We start from the raw sequence: 23635 nt of genomic DNA on the forward strand, positions 1-23635 counted from the left end.
AAGAAGCAGGAAGATCAGAGAAAGAGTAAAAGGAGCCATACCAGGTAAAAATATCCTTTTAGCCTCAAACTAGAGGTATGACTCAAGTGGTAGAGCACCAACCTAGCAAGCCACACACTCTGATTTCAAACTCAAGTACTGCTAAATAATAATAATAATAAACAATATATTTTTGGGGCTGGGAAGGTGGCTCAGTGGTAGAGTGCTTGCCTTGCATTCATGAGGCCCTGGGTTTGATTCCTCAGCCCCACATAAGCAGAAAAAGCTGGAAGTGGTGCTGTGGCTCAAGTGGTAGAGCACTAGCCTTGAGCTGAAGAGCTGAGGGACAGTGCCCAGGCCCAGAGTTCAGGCACCATGACTGGCAAAAAATAAATAAATAAAAATAAAAAAACAATATATTTTTAAGAAGTTTCCATCATTTATTAGATTCACTTGGCCAGAAATTAGTTCCACAAGGAAGGCTAAAATATTAGTTTTGTGATTGGACCATAATCATACTAAATAAAGAATGTATAAATAAAGAAAAAGAATGGACATCCTGAAGAACTTCTCAGGTCCTGCTCTAACGGAATCAGATGAACAAATCATCTTTAGCAATTAAATCAAATTCTCTCCCTGACCGAGTGCTAGAAAAGTGAGAAAGGTAGAGAATTTACATTGTGGCTTCTAGCACAGAATCAGTTCATAGTCTATTACTGTGGTTGCTATGCTAGTAATAAATTGTTAACTAAACACTGGTAAATAGAGAAATAATATCCTGCCTGCTAAGTTCATATCAGAATCCAGTGTTGGTTTCTATGCATATACACCACTAGCATTTTTTCTTGTTTTTCTTGTCAGGTGATATACAGTGGGGTTACAGTTACATAAAGTAATGGGTACATTTCTTGTCAAATGTGTCACCCCTTCCCTCATTTTTCTCCTTTCCCTCTCCCCGACCCTCCCACCCCCAAGCTGTACAGATCATTTCCAACATATTGTCTTGCAGATACTGCTGTTGCATTGGTTCACCCTTGTCCTTTGTACCAAAATAGTTGTGAGCTGGGAAAATCTGAATACTTAGATCCCTCATTGTTCCTCATTGTTTTTCATCTACTTTCAGAGGAAAAGCCAAAACTCTCAGGATGGGACACAATATATTTGTGCTTTTGGACACTTCTTAGCACCTTCATATATGAATCTGCTCTTGGACTGGTGATTTGTATCCACCAGCTTGCTCAACTTTTCTAACAAAGACATCATGAAGCAGATAAATAGACTAGCAAGACTTGTCTATGACTTTCCCAAGGCTGTCTGGAATCAATTCATTAACTATTTTTTTCAAGTCATTTGCGTTTCTCTGGTCATGCATTGTATCATTTTCTTCCAGGTTTGGCAGGCCTGTTGGTGCTGAGCACAGGAGGTCTTGAGATCTGATTGTTGCATTTTTTGGTGAAACCATCACAGAACAGACGAAGCAAATAACCACCTGCAGTCTTGACATCAACATGAGCTTCCATCGTGATCTGCCACTTTTGGAGCATGGAGCACATTGTACTCAGGTGAGATCTATGCCATAGAAGTTTGTCAGGCAGTTCTTGCCCTGAACATCCTCAGTAATTATCTTGAATTGTCTAAATGTAACTTCATCACTCTGCAGGTCACTGAGGCTCACTTCAAATATCCAGCCCTTGAGATCATCAGAAGTGATTTGGGTTCCTTGAGTCCTTGTGACTAATGTTTTCCCAACATTTCTTATATTGAACGAGGCTAGTGTTTTCACTCGTACCAATCTTCCTAAGAAAATGGGTCAACCACTTTTATCTTGGCTCCTTTCTTGCTACCTTTTTTGTTTTTTGGTCGGTCATGGGGCTTGAACTCTGGGCCTGGGCACTGTCCCTCAGCTCTTCTGCTCAAGGCGAGCGCTCTACCGCTTGAGCCACAGTGCCACTTCCTTTTGCTGCCTCTTGTAAAGCACTAGTTCTTGCCAACCACCATGGTGTTGTTTCTTAGAGAGCCAAAGGGGATCCTATTTTTTTAAATTAATTTTATTACTTTTATAATATGACAATTTATGTGTCTAATGATCTTGATTGGTGTCACCCAGTCTATTGTACTCAACCTCTCCTACCTCCCAATGTACTGTATCCAAACTCTATCCTGTTTCCTCCCGATGGAGCATTTATACAACCTATAATTGCCATTGGAATGCCTGTCTCTACCCACATACAACCAATAGGACATATGTGCATAGGGAAAGAGATGTATTATAAGCAATTGGCTTATGTAATTATGACAGTTCTCAAGTTCTGCAGCTACCTGGTATGATAATGATTTAGTTTTGGTCTGAGCCTAAAGGCCAGAGAACCAGACAAGTCAAGGATGCAACTATAATTCACTTGTTTCAATGTTATTTTCACCCAGAAATATCCTCACAAAGTATCCATAAAATCTGACCAAATATCTGGGCACTCTATGGCTCAGTCAAGTTTACATATAAAATTAACTCTTTTTTTTGTTGTTGTTGGTGGTGGTCCTGGGACCTGAATTCTGTGCCTGGGCACTGACCCCCAGCTCTTCAGCTCCAGGCTAGTGCTCTACCACTTAAGACATAGCACCACTTCCAGCTTCTTCTGCTCATGTGGTGCTAAGGAATCAAACCCAGAGCCTCATGCATGTGAGGCAAGCACTCTACCACTAAGCCACCTTCCCCACCCTAAAATTAACTCATACTGACCATAGATATCCTTTATCGCATGCTATTTAACAGTCAATTTGCTTACCTATCCTACCTGTCTCCTGTTTCTTCCCCTCATCATGGGTCCCCTGCTATTAAGTCTATGAGCTTATCTAGGATTACCTAGGCCCATGGAATTATTGAATCCATGTTGATTACTTAATACATGTTTGTGAATAAATATAATAGATTGAAATGAGAGAGAAAAGAATGACATATACTTGATGATAATTGATGAATAATTACATGTAGAAAAGGAAGTAAAGGTGATATGTTTGAGAACTTAAAGGGACGAGGTACTTTGTTGTATGCTTTAGCTCCCATACTATCAAGTGTATGGTATTAACTAAGAGCCAGGTGCTTTTCTAAGTAAGTGCTATACATAAATCCACTCCCACTGTCTTTCTTCCAGCTTGATGAGAACCAACACTGCCAATTTGTAAATCTCCCATCCACAGAGAAACAACTCAGAATCACCAGAGTCAGGATGTCTGATTCCAGCAAGGTAATAATAGCAACAAGTTAGCTCCTCTTCTTATTCAGGCAAAATTTTCTCTCTTTAAGGTGATTACAGTACAAGTTATAGATTCCAATCACCTGAAGAACTAGGAAAAAGAGGAAAGAATGCTGGGGACAGGGTGAGGGTTCTACTCCAGAGTCTTGCTTTGAAAGTATTGGTATTGCTATCGTAATTATTTTAACTGTCTCTGCCTACAAGAACCAAGGCTAGGATATGGTCTAAATACAGGATTCATTCAAGATTCATTTCTATTGTTGCATAACAAATTATCACAAAGTTGGTAACTTAAAACCATATATACTTATTAGCTCACAATTTTGTAGCTTGGGCATTTGAGAGAGTTCATTTGTGATCACTGCACAGGTTTATAAGATGCCAATCAAGGTGTCAACTGGGCTATGTGCTTATCTGATGTCTCCAGGGAAATTTCTCCCTTCAAGCTTGTTCAGATCACTGGTTTCTTACAATTACAGGATCAAGGTGATATCAATAGCTCTCAACTCTGGCTAAAAACACTTACCTTCAAGCCCTACCTTAGGGGTTTGAGCAGGGGCACTTAAGTTTACAAAAATCTATAAGTAGGGGGCTGGGAAGGTGGCTCAGTGGTAGAGCGCTTGCCTTGCATGCTCGAGGCCCTGGATTCAATTCCTCAGCACCACATAAGCAAAAAGAAAAAAGCTGGAAGTGGCGCTGGAAGTGGTAGAGTGCTAGTCTTGAGCTGAAGAGCTGAGGGACAGCGCCCAGGCCCAGAGTTCAGGCCCCACGACCGGACCCCCCAAAAAAATCTATAAGTAGTTATATTTTTGAGCAAAGCTGAAAGGCATTTGTGTATTTTCTTCTTTAATTTGGAATAGTTTTCATTACTTATTTATTTTTGTAAATTGTACAAAAGGTTTCATTGTGATATTTCCAAACAGGCATATAATGTACTTTGATCAAATTCATCCCCCTGTCACTTCCTTAGCTCTGTGTCTCCCCTCCATTTTAACAGCTTGAAGTGGGTTTCATTATAATATTTCACAAATACACACAGATATATATATGTGTGTGTGTGTGTTATATACAGAGAGAATATTTTTGGTCATATTCATCCCCAGTTATTGATGTCATTTTAAGATCTTGGTATTCAAATATTAAGTCCACTGAAAAACACTGTTAATTCAAAAATCTCTTTAGCTTTGTCTTTAATATCTTTCCAAATTGACATGCATCACCTGTTTTTTCCCCATGCATTCAAGGCAATGTTTTCATGATTTTTATATAGACCAGGCCAGAGAAAATTTAGCTTGGAGAATTCTTGTCTCCATGAAAATTGTGTCTCACTAAACAGGTCTCTCTCTACTGTTTATAGAAGTCTTAGGTTTGATTTGTACACGGCTTCATGGACTCAGCAGTAAAAACTATCACAAAGAATATTTTGGAGTTACATGCAAGTATTTTCTGAACTATGTATATACAGTCATATTTATTACTGAACAGAAAGACTAAGCAGGTACTTAGCAAATATAAAAAAACCAGGTATGCATATATACATTCAGAAACAAGATTGTTTTGAGGAAAAGATTCTAGCCAGGTACTGGTGACTCAGCTACCAGCTACACAGGAGGCTGGGATCTGAGGATTGTGGTTCAAATGGTAGAGTGCTAACTTTGAGAAAAAGAATCTCAGGGACAGCATCTAGGTCCTGAGTTCAAGCCTCAGGATCAGCACAAGAGAGGGAGAGAGGGAATGAGGAAGAGGGAGAATGAGAGAGAGAGAGAGAGAGAGAGAGAGAGAGATTCTTATGACTAAGATTTTTGTCTAAAGATCTTTATATTTTGGGTTTTTGTTTTTTTTTCCGTGGGTGCTTTAAAAACAAGATAGTGAAGGGTGCCTAGCAAAGTTGAGGGGCTGGGTAGTTATGGCTTTTTGAGCTCAAACAATTTAATCTTAAGCTAGTCTGAGTTCAAGGACATTGATTTATACCTATGTGCCATGCCTGTATCTGCATTTCCTCATTCAAAAGGAAAAAAATAGAGGCTTAGATTTTGTCAATATTTACCAGCTCTAGAATTCTACTGCCATTCCTATGATCTCCCCTTATCTTTCTATCAGTCCGGGCAGGTAGGGTATAGGTCTGGAAGTTGAAAGAACACTCATTCTTAGACACCATTAAGGATTGGAGCCTATTATAGGCCGCCAGGAGACCCCAGGCCTCTCACCTTGGAAGTCAGATAGAAGTCCTTGGTCATCTGTCCTCCAGTGGAATCCTGGCTCCTATAATATTTGCTCATACTAACTCCTTGCGGCTATTGCTTGTTGGAGGTTTTTAAAGCCACTCCCTCCTCTCCTCGGTGTTCGGCATTTAGCTGCAGGAAACACACTGGAGGATCAGGAGATACTGTCTCACCTGGTGAGTCTCTCCATCAACCCCACAGCTCAGGGTGCAAAAGAGCCAACTTTCCAAATGAACCTCCCCAAGCAGGTCTCTGGCCTCAGTGGAGAGCCACAGGCAGCTGGTAGCTCTGCTCTTACCAAACGGGTGACGCAAGATCCAAGAGCAAATGAGGAGTACACAGCACAAACCAGCACACCTGCTGCCTCCAGGCCCACCAGGGTGGCCAGGTATACCCAAAGCCCCTAATTGACAGGAAAGGTTTCAATCACCAGTCCCTCCTTTTAGCGCCCAACGAATCCCGCCGCACTGCATCTTGGGATTTGTAGTCTCCGTCACCTCCAAGGGTTGCCACGCTCCCTCCTCAATCCCCCTCCCCCGCAAAGGAATACTTCGTTTGAACTCACTGAAAGAGGTCTGAGGCTTGAGGGTGATGGCGGAATAGTGTCTCGTGGGGGAACTTGGGGTGTCCTCTGGGGTGAGGGGGAGGAGGGGTGGTGGCTGTGAAGAGAACGGACTACACTTCCCAGGTGGCCCTGCGCGGAGCCGGGAGCCGGCTGCTCGCTTTGCGTGACCGCGGCAGGTTGGTCCTGGAGCAGATGAGCGCAGAATATTTAGGCGAAGGCGAGGGGCGGGGGGAGCGCGGGGCAGGCGGAGTACCTCGGCCAAGAAAATTATGCATGCGTTAGGGAAGCTCTGAGAGAATGGCTGTGGAAGGTAAGGGACGCTTGGGGGCATTTTAAGCTCCCTCTAAACCCGCGCACCCCAACCCACACATCCCCGTGGAAGCTCAGCTATGGTGGGGAGGAGAGGAAAGGGGGTGGCGGGGAGAGGGCCCCCTTTCCCTCGAGCCACTGGGCATCCACCTGAGCCGCGGAAGGCCAGGAGGCGCCCTATTCAGTTGCTTTGGAGATAGACACGCAGGTGCACCAGACTTTAGGGTAGGAGATAGAAAGTGCACCTAACGGCAGAGCGATTGTGCAGGGGTGGGCAGGGGTGTGTGTGTGTGTGTGTGTGTGTGTGTGTGTGTGTGGTGTGTGTGTGTGTGTGTGTGTGTGTGTGTGTGTGTGTGGAAATGGGGGGAGAATGGGAGAGATCCGGCGTGAGGCTACAGTCCTAAGGTGTCCCTTTGCCTGTCACTTTTGGCTAGGGCCGACCAAGTGGCCACCAATCTGGGGATGCTTGCTTTGCCATCCACATGTGGGAGAAGTCCCTGGCCCAGGTGCGTCATCCGCAAGCTTGGGGTGCGATCGGGTTGAGGGCCCCTTGTCCTGTTGTAGCCGGCAGCATCTACACCAAAGCACCCACGGGGAACAGTGCCCTTACACCCGCCTCTGTGTATACAGTCCTCCCTGGGGCTAGCAAAGTTTACAGAGAGGAGGAAGCCTTGTCATCAGCCAGGGAGAAAAGACAAGCAGCCTCTCTTAGAATTTGCGGGGGAATCCTTTACTACCTTCCTCTTCCCTTGTGTAATTTTGAGTTTGGGATTTGCTGTTGGGTCCGCACAGCCCTGCCACCTTCCAACTTCCTGGTTTAAAAAAAAAAAGAAAATGGGCTCAGGTAACGATGTGAGCGATCCCCAGGTTATTTTTGTTTTGTTTTCTTTTTAAATCTCAGTTTCACTTACTTTGAAACACAGGTCTCTTTGTTTAGGGAGAGTTTTGAGAGCAGGGCGAATATGTGAACCAGAAGTGTTCCTAATATCAAACGAAGCCTGAATGATCCAATGAAATGATCGTTGGAAAAACGAGGCCTACTTTCACTCTAGAACTATGGTTCCTGAGTGCAGCGTGGGTCAGAGGGGAACAGAGGTAGGAAAAAGAAGGCATGCTTGCCAGCTGCTTTAGGCTCCTTGCCAAGGGGGAAATGAGCTTGTTCCTTGCTTGCTAGAAGCAAGAAGCGAGGGTTTACTGCTTCTGCCACCACTCCCTGCCCCAGGAGAAAGAAACTGAAACAATCTGGTTCTTGCTTTCTTTATAATTACTGTCTTAACAACCTGAAGTAGTACAACCAAATTCATACACTCAGCACCCATAAACTCAGCAAACTACTGACATTGGGTGGTCTAAGGTTCAGAGATCCCTATCTGAACACATTCAGCTTCCCAACTGTATCAACAAACGAGATCTCTCTCTCTCTCTTTCTATCATTAAAAAAAGATAGATGTAGATAGCTCTAAAATTAAAACACAGACACCAAAAGCTTTCCTTCCTAGCCTTTTCTCTACAAACATGTTGGTAGTGCAGTCTTGCTTTTTGCATGATGTAAAATTGATAGACTAGACTTCTGATGCCACATAAGGCAAAGTTTATGTGTTCATATTGACTTTGAAAACAGTAGGTTGACTTACTGGCACTCTGCCACCTTACCCATTGATGACATTGATTATTATTCCTTTTCTGTGTTCCCACATGAGTGACACTCCCACCTGTTGGCAGGCCATGGAGTTCTTGAAGATAATTTCCTGTTCACTGTAAGAAGTATAGAATTAATTAGTCAGATTTCTTGTCCTATGGGTGACTATACCAGTGAAACCAGACCTTAGCAAAACAAGTGCTCTAAAAAAAAGTACATCTGAACTTTAGAGAGCTTATTTATCTTTTTTTTGTATGTATGACTTGTCTAGTGAAAATGCCTAAACAGAAGATCGTAGGTGTGAATCACAATAAGTCTCAAGACATGCAGTGAAGGAAGTGTTTTAAACCTTTGCTGCAATTGATTTCTGTCTCAGTCTTTGTAAGTGTAGTTTTCTTGATGTGGACGGGGGCTTGGCTAGCTAATCCCATGGAGTCTTTCAAGGTTGAAGAAGAATTTCAGTTCCTCTGGCAACCTATCCTAGCCATCTTGGTTGCTTTGCCTTCGCAGAGTTTTGTGAACTTCCTGCACTGAGCTTCCCTTGAAACAGAATTTAAATCTATCCCAACACATTCCACCCTTAATCTGTTTCACTACACTCTGAGACTCAGGGAAATCTCTGTGGAATTTAAACTTCCCAGCCAGTAGCACAGAATCTGGCCTTAATATATGCTCAGAAAATATTTAGGGATTTCATGGTCAATATGTTCATGGAGCTTTGGTAACTGGCTCCATAAGATGCTGAAGTCTTTCTTAGAAACCCAAATGTTATCAAATAAAGCTCTTTGGAGAGATTTGAAAACAAAGAGCTTTAAAAAGAAATACTCCTTTTCATAGCCTTTAGTTTTGATAGTAAAAATAACCAGGATCTGTTCTTTTTATCTACTGCTCAGAGTAGCATTGTCTTCCTAGGACACATTTGAGATGCTGAGGAACTGGTACTGGTGGTTGGGGACCGGAAAGGCTGTGATTAGTACTTTGTGACCATGGCCCAGTGATGTTAAATATCCTGATTTTCATGAGCATCCTACCCAAAGTTTCCCGACCAAGACCAAGCAATGCAGTTTAGTCAAGTTTATTGAGAAACACTGATTCAGAGAATAAGACATTTTACTAGAGGAACTGGAGGAGGACATATAGTACACGTTATTTAACATTGCAGCTTTCTTTTTCATATGTGGGGGGGAAAAGTGCTCAGTACTGTTTACTTTCTGGGAACATTGCAAAGATTAGATAAAGGAAAGGTCTCACTGAAGGCTGCATGGAACCTCCCTTCCCATTCTGTCCTCACAAGAAAGAAAAACAAAGAAGAAAAAAGCCATATGTTTTCATCCTGATTTTTCACTTTTCATGCCAGCAAGTCTTCCTAATTTGTCACACATTAGAAAGCTCTTATAACGTGTAACCTTTCTCTTAAGTAAACTTGAATTTGTAAAGGTATTAATTGCTCGAAGAGTACTCATTCATTTTGTCATAGTGCTGAAAACATGAGAGAAGATTGAGACCAACAGCCACATTGGCTCTGATATCATTGGGCTACTCATACTTTGTTGTGAATTGCCTACCTATGGTGGTCAGTGATAGGCTGATGATGATTCTATATGAGCAAAACATTCACTTGCTTATTAAGCCATTGTGAGTCAGGTCTTCTCAAGCTTTTACATGGGCCACCACCAAATGGCACACAATTCCATTTTAGCCCAAAACATATGATTGCCGAAAAAGGAAACAAAACTGACATCCAAGGAAAATAACCAGCTTCTGGAACTCCCATTTTGACTTAGATGTTGAATAAGTATAGTTTGCATGCCAGCCAGTCTTTCTAATGAGTAACAAATTAGAAGGATTTTATGATGTGTACCATTTCTCTTAAGTGAACTTGAACTTGTTAAAGTGTTCATTTTAAGTAGGGTGCCCATTCATTTTGTTGAATCTGCAGCTAAGTACTTATTTTCTTCTCTGAATTTAAGAACATCTTATTTGTATTTCCTAGCCTAGTGGCAACCCATGCTTTGCTTTGCATTTGTGGGTGGGTAACTGGGCATCTTGGAGGTGTGCTTTCCTATCAAAGAACATGAGCCATGTTATATTCTGCATTGAATTGGGACTATTTAATCTATTCTTTTACTGGATAACTAGGATCTTAGATAAAAGATCCCAGCTGGAACCACAGAGTCACTCTTGTCTCCATGAAGAGAACATATTGATGGTTGTACCTATTGATGAAACATTGTCTTATCAGAACTGGGTTACAATATAATTTTCAGAAAGGAAAAAAATGCTCATCATTCAGGAGTTGTATTCAACTTTGTATTCTAAGATCAGTGCCTGGCACTTAGGAGACCCACAGTAATTCTTTCATAAATGAGATATAAATGCATGATTTCCTAGACCCAGAAAAGTTTTTTCCTCATATTTTCCTCCTTTTCCACAGTTTCTTTTTTTGTCCTCACTGTTAATGAGAAAAGTTAGGTGGGGGAACATTGTACATAATGCTTCTATCCCAAACCAAATAGAATAGCTCTTCTTACATGACAGAAAATTGATTTTTGATTTTCAGCATTGGCAACTCCCCCATCCCACCCTGCTAAAGAAAAATGGATTTCAATTATTCTATTTGCTCTAAAACACATCTATGTTAAGGGATCTGACTTTTTCCTTGTAAGTGATCAAATTAACTTATTAAGTGATTTTAGATAAGTCATTTAATGTATAGATTCTATAGGATTTTTTAAGTAGTAAAAGTGATAAAACAGTCCTTCCCTGGAATTTGGCAAGGCTAAATAATAACCGAATGGCATAGAAAAGAAATAGTGTTGAACACTTGTAGAAATGAGAAGCAGTGATGGTACATAGGGCTTTGGGAGTCAGTAATCACTAACTGTCTACCCAACTTACATTGAGAACTAAGGCATAGAGTCAAAGGGGTAGCAATAGCAGATAAAAATGTGGCCTTTATAACAAGGCCACATGGCTGAATTTTTTTTATCTTTGGCTTTGCGAACATTGCTCTGTCATGTGGTGAACTTCCATTCCTAGAACCCTCACCCCCTCCATTTTTTCTGCTAACCCAGAGCAGAGAATATTGGCAGCTGTCAAGAGAATGAGGGAGGGAGGGTGGAGAGGGAAAGTAGATGAGAAAGGATAGAAGAGAGAGAAGAAGAGGAGCAAGAAAGGAGAGAGAGGAGGGAGAGAGGAGAGAGGGGCTGTGTCCTGTATGAGTTGTGATTCTTCACAGACTTGTACATCGGATAGTTGCTGTCTTTTCTCCTGAGCAAGGGTCGTAAGAGGATGGAGAGAGACTGGAAGCATCTTTGTGATGAGTTTCCCCTTATACAACACTTGGAACAAGAGGGGAGATAGCTTCCTCCTAACCTCACATGCTTCTCAGTGTCAGCCTCTCAGTACTTTCTCTCTAACTACCTTTCCATTCTATCTTATGCCTGTCCCAGCTTCAACCTCTGTGAAGCATATGGAGGACAAATGAATTATTGATTGGATTATGAATGAGTTTGATTTCCACAGTAGTCCTCCACCCTACTCCCTCCACCCACCCCCCCCCCCATCACTGAGCTATACTTCTGGAAAATTCCCAACTGTATTCATCTGCACAGTACATGTAAAATGCAGTGGGAAGCCGGACATGGTGGCTCATGCCTATAATCCTAGCTACTCAGGAGACTGAGATCTGAGGATTGTGGTTCAATGCCAACTTAGACAGGAATGCCCATGAAACTCTTACGTACGAGTAACTACCAAAAAAGCCAGAAGCAGGGCTGTGGTTCAAGTGGTAAAGCTCAACGATAGCTCCCAGGCTCTGAGTTCAAGTCCCAGGACCAGCACACACAAACCAAACAATGGTAATATTGACAAGCTTCCCTCATAAGGACTTAACTCCTGCAGGGCTCTGTGTCATTATTAAACTAATTATACCCTCATTCTCTTCCATTCTTTTGGTTTCCTTCATTTTGTTTTCTAGACCATCATATCTGACTATTAGTAGAGATATGAGCAATAAAGAGTTTCTAATAATGGAGTCTCAACAGCTTCCATCAATTCATTCTGTTTGGAGGCATGGGAATGGTTAGGAGATGCCAGTTCTTGAAAATTCCTGTGCAGTGACTGGGTGAGCAAGAAGCAGAGACTTAAACTCTGGTTGGAAACTTGCTAGGGCAGTGGTTCCTGCCACTCCCATGGCTTTTGTTGCCTTTTTAGCTAGTTCAGACAGGGTTGGGTCTAATCCCACCATTGCCTGGCATGGCCCAACCCTTCCTTTTATCCCACTTCGTCATCAACCCTGTTTTATATGATAGAAGGAACAAGGACTGGTGTGAAGAATGAGAGATGGAAAATACCTTTGCTGGTGGAGCAGAGTCGGCCATGCTGAATCACAGTGATTGCTGTCCTGACATGTTACAAAGGGTGAGCTGGGAAATCTGAAGGCAAGGTGTCTGTACATCTAATTCTTGAGGAAAAAGAGGCTAAGGGAAACTCTCATTCACTGCCCTGGAAGAAGATTTTAACTCTTCTTTCAACAATCAATAGTGGAGCATGGCCTATGTACAAAGAATTTACTAGGTTTGGTGAGAGGTCTAGTAAAAAAAGCCTCCACTTGGGTGAAGGAGAGAGAAGCAGATTAGGCTGAAAGGTACAAGTGCTCAAGAAAAGCACAAGTAACTTATCGTGGGAGGTCTGCAAACAAATGGAGCCTTTAATTTTTAGCTGGACTGCAATAGCCTACCAAAAGGAATAGCATTTGAGTGATCCTTTGAGTAGGATTTCAATGGGTGGGGAATGAGCAAAGGGCAAGAAACAGAACACTGTATGAATGGTGTGTGCTTACTGCTGGGGAGTTTCCCAAGTCTTGATGCTGTGGGAGTTCAGCCTTCTGGACAAAAGAGTAAGAAGTTTCCCCTAAGGGCTCTAGTATTGACTGAACTTCAGCCTCTGGAGATCTTGCATACTAAACCTCTCATCCTTTTTTGTTCTACTGGTATGGGGAGAGAGGCAAGAATTTAGGAATTGGCTGCTGTTCTACCACTTGAGTCCTGCCTCCAGCCTGGCTTTTTGGATCTGGAGTCACACAGTCTTTTCTACCTGGGTTGGCATTGACTCACAGTCCTCAGCCTCTTAAGTAGCGAGGATTATTGGCATGAGCCACTGGCAAAATCACAGGAGCCAGTGAGGGAAGCTGCTCTCTTGTACATCAGGCTGCTCCATCCCCGATTCTCTGAAATGGAATATAGCAGCACCATCCTCTCCAAGCTGGTTCATGAGAGCAAATGTAACTATATTTAGTCTGATTTTTCTAAAGTGTGGGTGCAAGAAGATGCTCGTACAGCTTGCCTCTCCAAGTGCGAAGCAGTATGGGCACAGATGTGGGTGACAGGAGTGGCCCGCCTCACTGCCTCCCACAGCCTTGTTCCCAGGATGCTGGGGCACAGACGATCCAGCTGGCAAGTTGGGCTCTTTGCTTCTTCCCGTTCTCAGCTGCCTTGCTGCGGTATTCTGTTCAGAACATCCCAGATCTCTAGCAGTTTGACAGGTGCTTGTGGATCAGCTCTAGGGCTGACCTTCAGAGCTTCAGTTGTCCTTGAGAACTCAGACAGAACCAGAGCTCTTGTTCTTGGTCTGTCACTGCCACCTCAATGTGTGACTATCACGAATGATGGTTTTTAACATGTGAGCTCTGAAGCCAGATGAGGCTGAACAGGTCTGAGGAGGACGTGCATTATGTGTCTGAATAATTCACTGAACAGATCTGAGACTCTTTAATCTGTCTATCTAATGGGAATACTAATAGTGATGTCATCATAGGCATATTGTGAGAAAGTTACATTAATATACAGGAAGCTCTTAAGAACTGGGGTGTCAGGTGCAAAGATATTGCTCAGTAGATGTTAAAGCAGATGGTGGTGGTGATAGAGTCCATCTTTCCACCACACTTAAGAAAATACTGAAGCCATGGTAATATATAGTGGAATAACAAGTGTTTGGTGAGGGATGGTAGGTTTTCACAGTTGGAATAATATCAATGAAATGTAATCAGTAGACTATAAAGCATTCTCAGGCATCGATTTCTTATTTCATGTATTCATTATTTATTTTTCTGCAGCTAAGAGGTAACCAAGGGAAGGTACCATGCCAAAGTATATTCATTAAAAACTCCTTTATACATTGTATCCAAAATTTGTCAATTAACATCAACAATTTTGGAGGTGGTTCTCTCTCTTTTATTGTCTGATGATCAGCCAGACATGCAGTACGTAGAAAAAGTCATTTGCTTTCAGAAAAAAAATTTATGGACACTAAGAAAATGATATTGGGAGGGGAGGATTGGGTGGGAATACAGGGGGAGGATGGGAAGGGATGGGAAGGGGAAACAAAGGAGGAGGCTACAATGCTTGATAAGAAATGTACTCATTATCTTGCCCATGTAATTGTAACCCCTCTATACAGTATTTTCACAATAAAAAAAAGAAAAAAAAGAAAATGATATTGGGAAATGGCTAGAATCATAGTTATAGCTAATTAAAACATCACTGACTTAGGACAGATAACCATTAAATAGGAAAAAAATTGACTAAGATATTAGCCTCTGAGTATACAGGAGAGCTACTAAGACTTTCTAAGGATAAAAGAAAGTCTTTGGTTAAAAAAAAAACAAAAAACGATGCTCTTAAATAGTTTGGAAAAAATGATCTCCTTCCCAGGCTATGAGAAGTCAACCGTGAAATGCAAGAAACTTTGTCCTCTTGCCATAAATCTTCTTGCCAAAGTTTTATAACAAAAATAGGACTTTTTCTGTTCTAAGAATTAACACATATTTACAACTGGAACCTAGATGTGATTTAAAAGATAAATTTCTCTGCTTTTTAAGATAAAGTTTCATTCTCTATTAAAATATTTTGAGACACCAATCTCCATTTCAAGTATTTCTCTCCTCCCCCCTATGCTTTATTATTTCATACTAGGATTTTCATTACTTTATTTTTTTGGGGGGGGGATCTGTTCGGGTAGCCTGAACTCTGGGCCTGGGTGCTGTCCCTCAGCTCTTCAGCTCAAGGCTAGCGCTCTACCACTTGAGCCACAATGCCACTTCCAGCTTTTTTCTTTTTGCTTATGTGGTGCTGAGGAATCGAACCCAGGGCCTCATGCATGCAAGGCAAGTGCTCTACCACTGATCCACCTTCCCAGCCCCCTCATACTAGGATTTTAAAGTTTATAAAGTTTGGGTTATTTAGATATAATTTATATACAGTAAATTTTTTCCCTGTAAGTTTTGGAAAACACATACCCTTTGTTGTCATATAAAATTCGTAAGTTCTTCCTGCCCTTCCCTCTACTAATTTAGCTAAATTTTGTCCTTGTCTGTTTGTCTGCCTTTTCTAGAGTGGCATATAAATGGCATCACTGACTGAGCTGCCATTATTAAGATGGTGGTAGCTCCCATTGGATTCCAGAACACTTTATCTATGCTGGTACATCAGTTCATCCTTTTGAATTGCTGAATAGCTTTCCACTGAGTAAATAGACTGAAGTTTGTCTAGCACACTTGAGTTATTTTAGTAACTGGTTATTATGCTTGCGAGTTGTTGCAAGACCCTGCTGGCCACTCCTATAGATACTAGAAGTGAGGTTTTTCAAGTCATGTAGTACATAAATGTGTTTTAATTTTATAAGATAGTGCCAAAGTATTTTCCCAAGTGTTTTTGCATCTCGTATATTCTCCTTTACTTGATTTTCATTCTCTGTACGATGATTAGACTGTCTAGAAAGGGGTCATTTACCAAAGATAAATTCCTTGAGTGTGAAAATATACTAGTCTGATTCCCCAGTTGCTACAGAAATTAAGGCTAGATATTGCCTAAAGATGCCACTGGTAGTAGCATACCAAGGAAAAACATTCTAAATTTAATTTGATAATAAGACTTTTTCATGAAGTTCTGTATATTGATTTTATTGCTGTAGTTTTTGGAGAAAACAACAAGATACTGAGAAATGGCCAGTGATATCTTACTTTGGATGAAAACTAGGCAGGGACACAAATGCAGGAAAGGGACAAACTTAATTTAAGAGGCTACAAAAACAGTTTAGTTAGAGAGGAGAAAAACTCAGTCTGAAAGGAATTGACCTCGCCTACCAAAATGAGTTGGTCCTCCCTGCCAAGGGACCCATTGGACCCATTGGATCTCCATGGATTCATTGTAACAATGAGATGTACAAGTCGTTATGTTGAAAAATGAACCTTACAACTTTGGCCGGGGGGGGGGGGGGGGTACGGGGAGTGGGAGATGGGAAAGGATGGGAAGGGGAAACAAAGGAGGAGGCAACAATGCTTGATAAGAAATGCACTCATTACCTTGCCCATGTAATTGTAACCCCTCTGTATGGTATTTTCACAATAAAAAAAAGAAAATGGAAAAAAAATGTTATTTGGCCAGTCATCAGTGGCTCATACCTGTAAGCCTAGCTACTCAGGAGGTTGTGATCTGTGGATTGTGGTTCAAAGCCAGCCCAGGCAGGAAAGTTCGAGACTTTTATCTCTAATTAGCTACAAGATGGATAGATAAATAGATAAATACATACATACATACATACATACATACATAATAAATAAGTGGTTCAAGTGGTAGAATGTTAGCCTGAGCAGAAAATCTCAGGCATAACAGCCAGTCCCTGAGTTCAAGTCCCAGGACCAGCATACATGTATGTGTGTGCATGCACACATGGCATGCATACACACACACACACACACACACACACACACACACACACACACACATATGATAAAAGAAAAAAGAGAAAATGTTATCTGACAGCTTCTAGTGCAGTTCACTTTTGAATATGGAAGAGACCAAGCTTACATTGTATAGTTCTGTGCGGCTCTGAATCAGAACTGGGTCTCTTATGAGATGCCATTGTATATGGAGGGAGCAGTGCCTTAGCTCACTTCAAAGAAAACAACAAACATATTTTCTCAGCCAATGGAATTGGTCACAGAACTGTCATTTGGATGCTACCATTTTGGGTTTTCCAGGGCTTCTCACTGGTCTCTAGGCTGGAATGTTGAATTTTGGATTGATACAGAGCTCCTATATTGTTGAGCTAATACCTGTTGGAGGTTGTAAAATGTGAATATTTGGTTTGGGTTTTGAAAAAGGGCTTTGTAGTCTATGGCGATGAAAACAGGCCATTAACTAGGCTGTAGTAGGTGTATTATGCACAGATGTTTTCTGGAGCTTGGTTGCAGCCCCATGGATGGCTACTAGTTTAAAGGTACAGGTGAGGGAGCAGTCAGTAGCCAAGAAAAGGAGGTAGAAATGGACATTTGTCTCATGGCCTTTGATCAGACACCCCCCATTCCTCCCAGCTCGCACTATGAGAGGAATGGTAGGTGTGGGTCATGAGCTTGGGGTAGCCTCACATCTACCTTCTGTTTCTTTTCTAGCTTTGTCACATTGTGGCTACTCAGTAACTATTTCTGCCTAGCTAAACTGTGGGATTGCTAATAGCCAATAGTTGGGGCAAACAGAAGGTAGATGTGAGGCTACCCCAAGCTCATGACCCCATGGGATTGCTAATAGCCAATAGTTGGGGCCACCTAGGAATTGTATATGAAGTAGGAAGTTCTTTTCCTGTTGCTTGGAAGCATAATTGTTGTTGTTTTTTCTTTGGTTTAAACCATTTTTGAGGACCTACTAAGCACCATGCCCACGAACAGTTTTTCTGCTCAGTCATACAAGATTGTGAGTAAGCTCAAAAGGACTAGGGGTGTTAGAGACTGAGCTCTTCTTAGGCAGTGTCTTAGGCAGTCTCTTATATAATAGAATTCTCCTGGGAGGATCCATTTGGGTACATCAGAAATAGGGCACTGAATTAAACATGTGCTCCCTGTCATTCTTACCAAATGTGTCTGTGAGACTCTAAGGTACGAATCTTCATCTGAAGTCGTAAGAGGATGCTGAAGGATTTCATGAGATCCTTGAAATCCTTACAAGTGTAGGAGCCACTTGTATATGTACATGGTGTGCATTTTTCATGGGGAAGGGACTGGAGTTGGTTCTCCCCTCACAAGGTGCTGGAAGTGGGTGGTGTCCATCCCCTAAGAACAGTCATTCAGAGTTTTCATTCTGTGACCTATTCCAAGTCCCTGAAGCTAACCCACAGAAGGCACTAAACTATTTGACAAACACAAGAAATGTCATTTCGTACCTATTCTCAACCAAGATCTTTGATATTGTTTTCTAAAACTTAGTTCCCATAGTGCAGTGAGATAGATAGGTTTTCTTCCATCTAAGAAGAGAAGGAGTTAAGGTCCAGAAAAGATCAACAATCTCCCAAGTCCACACAACTAGCCCATCTTGAGTTGGGCTTTGTAGGTAAGCTTGCTATATTCAGCATCTGCTTTTTTAAACACATTGTGCTGTTTCCTGGTTTGCCTCAGTTTGGTAGTTTGGTTAGAGTTGATTAGAAGTTGGTAACTTAAGCATTCTAGGAAACAGACATTGTTTAATCATACTTTGTGTTGTGGAAATTTCTTTTGTGCTTTTGGATCAAATCTCTGGTATAGAGTTTGTCTTGATATTAGTGGACGGCACGGTTGCACCTTTCTGCACTCTGCAGTTTTGAAAGTTTCTGTTTAACTGGGACCATAGGTATTCATTGTGCAGCTGCTCTGTGAATAGCACTGGAAGATATAAAAGCATCTGAAAATGATGAACCTTTCCTTCCTGGACCTTCCAGTCGAGTCAAAGATTTCAGGCTCATGTCTGTCTCGTAGCCAAAAGGGTAAGAGAACCTGCACAGGGGACAATGTGTAGCAGCTGTGCCCTCTGTACCACTGAGCGCCTCTTGGGAAGTCACTGGAGGTTTCTGTGTTGTTTTAAAGTTGTTTTTCAGGGAAAGTTTGGTCAGTCTGCAAAGACTGAAAACACAAGGGAAAAGATGAAGTAATGCAGTCTATAAAGTGATCAGGGTAAAGAGGGAACAGAGAGGAAATGTTTCACAGGGTAACAAGAGAGCTAGGATTTGGGATTCTTGATTTATGGGGAGCAGCAGGCATATAGTTACTTCCAACTCATGAGGGCCACACTAGTGCCAGTAAAATGAATTCCAAGCTCCTCGGTATGGAGGGCCCTTCCCAGGAGGCCATGCTCCCCACTCCAGGGCTACACCATATTCCTGAAAAATCCTCCTTCGCTTTCCCCTATATGTGGAAGCTAGATTTAGCTTATAAACTTTTAAGTAAATACCTTCAGTGGTATGCAAGTTAATACTGAAATATGGTAGATTCGAGAAAGAACTCAACTTGTGTAATTCCTTAGAAAGGCAAAGTTCAACAACATAAACACTTGGAAGCAGGTACTTGAAACAAGTGGAGTAGTGTCAAGGGGAAAAATGGTAGAAGAGGTGGAAAATGCAGTCAAGAATTCAATTTATAGCCCATAAAATTAAGAGTGAGGAAAGGGATGGGTAGGAAAGGGATGGGTGTGAATATTAAAAGGGGGACATTGATCAAGATGTATTTATAAATTGCTTTGTTAAATGGCAACTCCTTTGTACAACTACTTAAAGACAGTACAAAGAAGATAAGACAACCATCTTTTAAGTGAAACAAAAAAGAATCCTCCTTTGACCCTCCGAGCTTTCTGGACTACCAACATGCCATTTTTAACTTATTAAATGCCTTTCCTCACAAAATTCCATGTTCTCCCTTTCGTGTCCTGTGCACACACTTATAGCAGGAGAGTAGGTAGACCAGAGCATGAAATCCTGGTGAGAGAAAGTATGACTGCCAGGCAACTGCAGCATTCCAGGGCTGGGTAAAGTCAAGGAAACTGTGACAGACAGGAAGACACAGCCAGTGCAGGTCAAGGGCTATGCCATCGCCAGTGTAGGCATTGCCTAAAATCAAAGTCAGTCAGTAAGGTGCTTGCTGGCATCTGGCCACTGGGTTTGGCAAGCAGTAAAGGCATTGCAGTGAAAAATGAGGTAAGTCTGTGTTTTCATGGTTGAAGGATTCATTGGAATATGTAGAAGCTACTGTTGAAGTGCAAGGTTGGAAATGGGAAGAAGTAAACAATGTATTAATGGGGAGAGAAGGCAAAAGTAGTTTATAGCAAGCGTGATCAAGATGCCTTATACTTATAAGTGGACAGCTTGAATGGTAACTTCTTTGTACAACTTGTAAAGATAATAAAAATATGCTTTTAAAAAGTGAAGTCAAGCTCATCAGGATGGTAAACCTGGAGACATTGGAAAATGGAAGACAAGGGACTACTCTAGAAAGGAAATGTGTTCAAAGGAAACTTTGTCTCTGTTTTCTTAATGATAGAAGGTATTTGGTAGTGTTTGTACATTGTAAATTGACCTTACAGAAAAGGTAAATTGTGGGCTGGGAACATGGCTTAGTGGTAGAGTGCTAGCCTTGAACACAGAGAGGCTCAGAGACAGTGCCCAGGCCTGAATTCAAGCTCCAGGACTGGCAAAAAGAAAAGAAAAGAAAAAGAAAGAAAGAAAAGAAAAAAGAATAGAAAAGGTAGATTGTGCAGATATGGAGAATGTAGAAGATTATGACAGGCTATCAGCAAGTTAGATGGATTAAAATAGGGACTGTTCTTTTCTGGAAGGGTTAGACAGTAGATGGGACAGATAAGGAATATTATAATGATAAATTAAGGACATGACTATTAAAAAAGTATTAGGTCCTTGTACTATATTGTAGTTAATGTTCAAAGTGCTTGTTATATATTAACTTACTAATCTTCCCATCAATCCTATTCAATAAGTACTACCACCATCCTTACTGACAAATCATGCAAAGGAAACAGAAAGCTTGAGTAACTTGCCCATGGCTAGTAACAGAAGAGCTGGCATTGGATTGAGACATTTTCTAAAAAGGGTGATCATCCCATTTCCTAGTTAGTACACTTTGGGGAATAGTATTATAAGGCATTATTGCCTCCATAATATTCTTTGAAAAGGAAATAGCCCTTTGACAGCTATAGGGCTATGACAGCTTCTTAAGAATTAGTTTGCTTTGTGATAACTAATTCCAGGGAGAAAAGAAATAGAAGGACATCTCATTTGAAATGCTGGTGGAGGTTGTACTTCTTAGAGCATGAATCATTTTTCTGGAGTGATTTGGCCTTGGCAGAGGGCCTGCTGTGGGGTAGGGGTGGTGCCACAGCCTGCCAGAAGTACCTCACATCTCTCAGGTCCTAAACACTGGGGCTGGAGTTTAGGGAGATCACAGAGAACAGGGGTAATGTCAGAAAGGGAAGCTTGAAAAAGATGTAAGAAAGTAAACATCTCCATTTTGCCAACAGGGAAACATTGATCCCACCATCACACTTCCTTCCATCCTCTTCTGCCTTCTTGCTCACCCGGCCTTATGTTTTAGGTTTCCAGAGTGCTGAGATGATTGTCTCTGATTCTAGTGGTAAGGGAGAGATTTTTCCCTGGCTGAAGTTCAGCCTCTTGCTTGTTAAGTACCAATAAATAGCACTCTGCTGTTCCTGCCTCCTTCTAACTTGCTTTGGCCCAGCCAGGGTTTCTTAATTGAAACCCAATTGCTGGTAACTTTAGCACCGCCTGTTTGCTAAGACCTACTCTGAGGCCTTCATCAATGGAATCATGCCACTCTGGCTTCACACTGCACAATCTTCCAAAGTAAGTCTTTCATTTGAGCCGCTGGTCCATTGGCAGCTGGAGTGGGCACTCTTTCTCCCTTTTCATAAATAAGATTGTAAAGATTCCCTTAACCAAACTCCATTGGTGTCCTGAGTGTTTTTATCACGGGTTCTCTCATTGCTCCATGAGCAGAAGGAGACACAGAGCTCACTGTAAAGGGGCTTATTAATGAAGCATTAACAGCTGTCTGTCCAGCATTTTCATGGCATATCATTATTTTGACAATGATCAAGATGCATTGTACTTATAAGCTGATTTGTAGAGCGACAACTTCACTGTACAACTACTTAAAGATAATAAATATATAATTTTAAAAAACCTGTCAGGTGAAAAATAAAAATAAGGGATCGAGAACTTTTTTTTTTAGATTATGGATGAAGGCTACTAGAATGGCACTGGAAATAATGTTCTTCTGCAGCAGTGCCTGGCTCAGCATGGTAAGAGGGTCAATTCTTTTACTTTTCTGGTATTTTGTTAATTGAATTTCTAACAACTCTTTCAATAGTCCCATTAAGATAATACTTAAAATATATTTTTCTGAATATAAACATTTTTATACACCCCATAGAAATAAAAAAGACATCATAAAAACACAAAAAGAAACTCAAGTAATAACTAACATATACAGTAGCTAACATTTTTTAGGCACTCACTGATATCAATAGCCAGGGCATTGTTTAGCCAGTAAACCCTAATTAGTTATACTGGTTGATGGCCAGAACAATTCTGGTAGGTTAGTATCCAGACCATACTGATTTTCTAAAATCTTCAAGTAGTTGTACATAGAAATTTCCATTTAACAGAACAGTTTATAAATACAATATATCTTTTTAAAAATTTTTTATTGTAAAGATACTATACAGAGGGTTACAGTTACATGAGCAAGGTAATGAGTACACTTCCTATTGAGCATTGTTACCCCCTCCATTGTTTTCCCCCTACCATTCCTTCCCTCCCTACCTTCCCCGAGGTTCTTTTTTTTTTTTTAATTGTGATTAAGTGATTACATAATTTCCCAAATTTCACAGTATTGTGGAATAATGATGCTCATTTAAAGTCACAAGTTCATTCTAACTTTCCTGGAGCAAATTGTCTATCACAGTCTATAACATATAACGGTGTACACATATACACCATACATGTGATCAGCAGCATGGGGATATTTAGTAGTGGTTCGACCAGATGAGTGGGAGTTCTTTGTTTCTTAAGTCCTGTTAATTTTGTCGTATCACCTAACATTTTGGATTTAGCATCCACTTATCAGGGAGACCATGTACCGTTTGTCTCTTTGCTCTTGGCTTACCTCGCTCAACATGATTCCTTCTAGCTCCATCCATTTCCCTGAAATGACATTAATTTGTCATTTCTAATGGCTGCATAATATTCCATTGGGTATAGATACCACAATTTTTGGATCCATTCATCTGTGGTGGGGCATCTGGGTTGTTTCCATTTCCTAGCTATTGTGAACAGTGCTGCAATAAACATGGAGGTGCACGTGTCCTTGTATATTGGTTCCTGTTGTTCAGGGTAGATGCCTAGAAGTGGTATGACTGGACTTTAAGGGAGGTCAATCTTTAGCTTTCTAAGGACCCTCCAGACTGCTTTCCAAAGTGGTTGTATAAGTGTACATTCCCACCAGCAGTGTAATAGGGTTCCTCTTTCTCCATATCCCCTCCAGCATTTAATACAATATATCTTGATCAGTGTCACCCCTTTTAACAATCTACCAACTCCACCCTTTCCCTCAATTTTAGGCTATCCATTAGATTCTCCACTACATTCCCCTTCTTCTCCTCTTCATTTGTCCACCCGTTCCCCTTGACTCCACACCATCTCTTTCAAATACCACTTCCTGGTGTTTATTTTTAATGTCCTACTTTCCACAACAATCCTATGAAATGGTTATTGGTATTACTTCCATTCTCTATGTAAAAAAAATTGGGTAATTTCTCCAAGGCAACCAAGTAGAAAA

At 41.3% G+C, this 23635-nt stretch overlaps 1 protein-coding gene across 1 annotated transcript in view; it reads left to right on the plus strand.

The window, feature by feature from the left end:
- The first annotated feature begins 6191 nt into the window (after window positions 1–6191).
- Samd12 (sterile alpha motif domain containing 12) overlaps window positions 6192–23635 on the plus strand; it is a 385200-nt gene continuing 367756 nt past the window's right edge. Inside the window, exon 1 of the mRNA XM_042673117.1 lies at window positions 6192–6327. Within this exon, the coding sequence (XP_042529051.1) occupies window positions 6315–6327 (13 nt within the window). The 5' untranslated portion in view covers window positions 6192–6314. The remainder of the gene's footprint in view (window positions 6328–23635) is intronic.

The sequence above is a fragment of the Dipodomys spectabilis genome, unplaced genomic scaffold, assembly GCF_019054845.1.
Source record: "Dipodomys spectabilis isolate Male_0828 unplaced genomic scaffold, ASM1905484v1 ptg000783l, whole genome shotgun sequence".
Taxonomy (NCBI): domain Eukaryota; kingdom Metazoa; phylum Chordata; class Mammalia; order Rodentia; family Heteromyidae; genus Dipodomys; species Dipodomys spectabilis.